Source organism: Gavialis gangeticus, unplaced genomic scaffold, assembly GCF_001723915.1.
Source record: "Gavialis gangeticus isolate Ggan-Ray unplaced genomic scaffold, GavGan_comp1, whole genome shotgun sequence".
NCBI classification, from domain to species: Eukaryota; Metazoa; Chordata; order Crocodylia; family Gavialidae; genus Gavialis; species Gavialis gangeticus.
In genome coordinates, this window is record NW_017729024.1 from 176,521,818 (window position 1) to 176,525,488 (window position 3,671).

A 3,671-nucleotide genomic window follows, 5' to 3' on the forward strand; every position below is an offset into this window, starting at 1 on the left:
TTTTTTTTTTTTTTTTAAATGGTTTTTCTAATGCTTGTAGCTATGATGGCATATGGACTTTTAGAGGTCTGGACAGGCTCTTCCAGAGTTTGGCTTTATGGAGAAAAAACCCAATCCAAAAACAAAACAAAGAAAAACATTTATTGAAACAAAAGTTTAAATTTCACACAGTGAACTCAGCTTAATGAATGGTTTTGAATAGCTTAGTATGATTCTGGTTTAATTTTGAAAACATCTGAATGAGCTAATACTTGATGCTTTAGAACAATGTTACAGTCTGAGGTCCATGGTGTTTACAGGTTCAGGATTTAATACTGTTCCCCCTAGCCCTTTAACAGGGTTTTTGATGGGGCTTTCTAAGCCTTGGTGCATATTTTACCATTGACTTTTTTCTTACTAAGAATATTTTAACCTTTTTAAGATGGACTTCTCCGCTAAAATCATCTTTAGGAGAGCTAGAAACATTTATTTTAGTACTGCCCTGAGAAATGGAAGCAAGCAGTTTCTTTCTAATGCACCCGTTCCCATTCTTTTTGCATGGCAGCCCTACTTGTGAACTCACAACTGTCTCCAGTCAACTTGTGACCACACCTGTAAGCGCCATGAACAGACTTTGGGGTTGTGAGGGCTAGTTTGGAAACGGCACTCCTAACAGGAGCTCATCTACCCTTTGGTTTGGTTGAGAAGAGTCTCCAAGTAACAAGGTGCTGCCGTTCTGTTGTTTTGGAAGTTAAGGGCTCTGAGTCGATGGGAGTTTTGCCATTGACACTAGTTTAAGTAGGGTCAGATCTTGTGTGGATTACTCCAAGAGTGTGTATGCAAATGTCTTTCTTCCTATCAGACTAACAGATGTTGCTTTCAGTCCTGCTTTGCCCCATATTGCAGCATCATGTGCTACACGTGAGGTTTTTGCTTTTTTTTTTTTTTTAACATGTATTTCTGTAGTGTCCAGTATTCTCTCTCTGCTGTCTGGGCAACGGCTTAGGGTTGTACCACTTGAAATTTTGCAATTGAAGTATCAGTCCTTATCTGTGGTATCTTGTGAACAATTGTGAAGGTGTCTACCCATCCCTTAGTCCAAGCAATAAAATTAATTCATATATAATTATTGAGGCTTATCAGTTAAAAACGGTGGCATTTATGTATTGCAGTTTTATAGAGGTATGCATTAATTGTTATTGTATGATATTTTGCTTTGAATCAACAGCAAAGGCATCTAAAATTTTGTTGTGGGAATGGGACTAAATTTGGTTTCTAAAACATACAAGTCTACTGTGAGAGCAGAAATGCTAGAAAAATCTAATATATATAAATAACATTCTAGTAACTCTGTGACATCTGGTGGGTTTTTACTTTGAAGTAAATGCTTCTGGTTTTCTTGGAGGTTACAGATTCCTCCTCCAATGTTGTATCCCCTTGGGAACCACAAGAGAGGTTTTTTTTAATGCTGTTTTCCTGCGTTAACATGCCTGAATAAACAATGTACTTTTCTAACTTTTAATGATGTCTTATCAAATGGCCTCAATGTCTTTAAAGCTGGCTTCAGTCGTGCTGGGGGATCTGGAGGAGCGACCAGGGAAATTCCAGGATTGCTTGACAGGGGCACCGTGTGGGATAGGAACTGCATAGGCAATGTCCTGGAAGAGGCCATGAACTGCTTTGCCGAGATGCAGAGGCAGACAGAGGAGAAATTTCGCATGTGGATAGAAAAGCTAACCCGTCTTGACACGGACGAAGAAAGCAAGCAGCAACTGGAGCCCAGGGAACCTAAAATGCACCTAGTTGGCCAAAGAATTCCCCCTACCACGCAGTCAGGGGCATTCATGCAGATGCCTGATAGCCAAGTACTTCCTCAGCAGTCTTTTAATTCTTATGCGGGCTATCAAAATGTTGACACTACTTTAGAGTTTCCAGTGACTTTTAATAACAATTTTCCACCTATCTTTCCAGAAAATGGAAATATTGTAGAGCATGATTTGAATCAATCATAAACTTAAGGAAAGGCTTTAAAATTTTGATGTTAATGTGGATTGTGCTGAGAACAAATTTTTCTTTTCTGTCCATGCACGTTTCTCTTTTTTCCTTGATGGGTTTTTAACACCGTAACATAATCGTTTTATTTACAGAAAAGTTTTATGTAGCTTAAAAAAAAAACACACACCTGCATACACACACAGATGACTAAAACAGATCCAAGCTCTCCTCATGAAAGCTTGGCGAGATGCAACTCCGAATCCTTGTTACATACCCTTGAAATGGTAGAGCTGTGTATTATTACTATAAGAGCAATTGGACTATTGCATCTATATGCTCCTCTTGCATGACAAAAAATTATGTAGGGACGTAAACAATTTTTAAATGTGATGGTTTAAGGAAATGTAGATCCCTAATTAGATATTGAATAATCAATACTTTCTTAAATATCTGTTCAAGTTTGACAGCTTAAACATGCCTACATATTGATTGTCCTTCTTTGCTTTTTGAAAAGTCATAAATGAGTCTACCCCGAAAATTAGCTATGCATAATGAATGTGCCGAATAGTTGATAACCCTGTCCCATTTGACAATTAGTTTTTAGTCTAGAGCTTTTAATAATGTTGTTGCTGTGTTGCAAATGACATTCATACTTAAGGGAAGCACTGGATTTGTTATTTTTGCTTATATGCCTGCATTTACACACACAATTTAGGTGCTTTCTTGTGTGTGTGTGTATAAATAGACAGTTTGTTCATATATGTATTTTATGCTGAAATAGCAGTGTCGGTTCTGAGAGGCAACAATCATTAGTTGGCCCAAGAATCTGAGTCTTGGCACAAGAACTTTTAAAAGTAAATGCCTGGTGTTGAGATTAGCAAACAGGGCATTAAGTGTTTACCAGTCTGACTAAACAAGTAGGAACGTTTTTGAGCCACCGTTTTGAATGCCATTGAAATTATTATTTACTTGTTGAGAGTGCCATAGCATTAGTTTGGTTAAAGAATATAAAAACTTGCTACTATGTGGCTCTTGTTTTAATTGTCAGTAATGACAATTAGTTAACCTGAGTAGGACGTTTGAAATATTTGTGTTTAAACTGGAATTAAGCTATATAACAAAAAAAAAACTGATTCCTACCGTTGCCAGCTTATGTGTTTTCTGTTGCATTCCACTTGGGCCTTCATATGTGAAAAAATTCTTTTTGGTTACCAAAAATGTACGTTTATATGGCTTACTCTCCCTTAGAATTTGTGAGATGTTTCTAATATGACTAAAATCAAAATTGTAATACAGGAAATTCAGAGTATCTACCTAGATAACTTTTAGGTAAAAAGAATGGGACAGGTCTCTTAGCTTTTATAATTTCATTTCTTCTATAACTGTAGGGAGTTATGATTTTTTTTAATCCAGATATTTTCTTCCAGTCAGGAATATCATCATAATTTCTACAGGTCTGCTTCAAGACCCGTCGTCAATAAGAGTTTTCCCCTCAACTTACATGAGTTTTGGATCAAACTGAAAATTAATTTGGGAATAGTGTTCAAGTTTTAAAAAATAAAACTAGCCCATCCAAGTGTTTTATATCTCTTCAAGTAGGGTATTATGACAACTTTCTCGTTTTTCTTTCTTTCTTTCTTTTACTAGCTTAGAGATCTGTATATTTGCTGAGTGACTGTTTGAAAGGCTATGCAGGA

At 36.6% G+C, this 3,671-nt stretch overlaps 1 protein-coding gene across 3 annotated transcripts in view; it reads left to right on the forward strand.

Moving 5' to 3' along the window:
* The window catches only part of CUNH18orf25 (chromosome unknown C18orf25 homolog), a 49,467-nt gene that overhangs the window by 9,035 nt on the left and 36,761 nt on the right, over nt 1-3,671 (forward strand). The window contains exon 2 of one of the 3 annotated variants that reach the window (XM_019518117.1): nt 1,537-2,109. The exons of the other annotated variants lie outside the window; for them this stretch is intronic. Within the exon in view, the coding sequence (XP_019373662.1) occupies nt 1,537-1,991 (455 nt within the window). The 3' untranslated portion in view covers nt 1,992-2,109. Of the gene's footprint in view, nt 1-1,536; nt 2,110-3,671 lie in introns of those variants that run through there. 3 annotated transcript variants of the gene reach the window in all.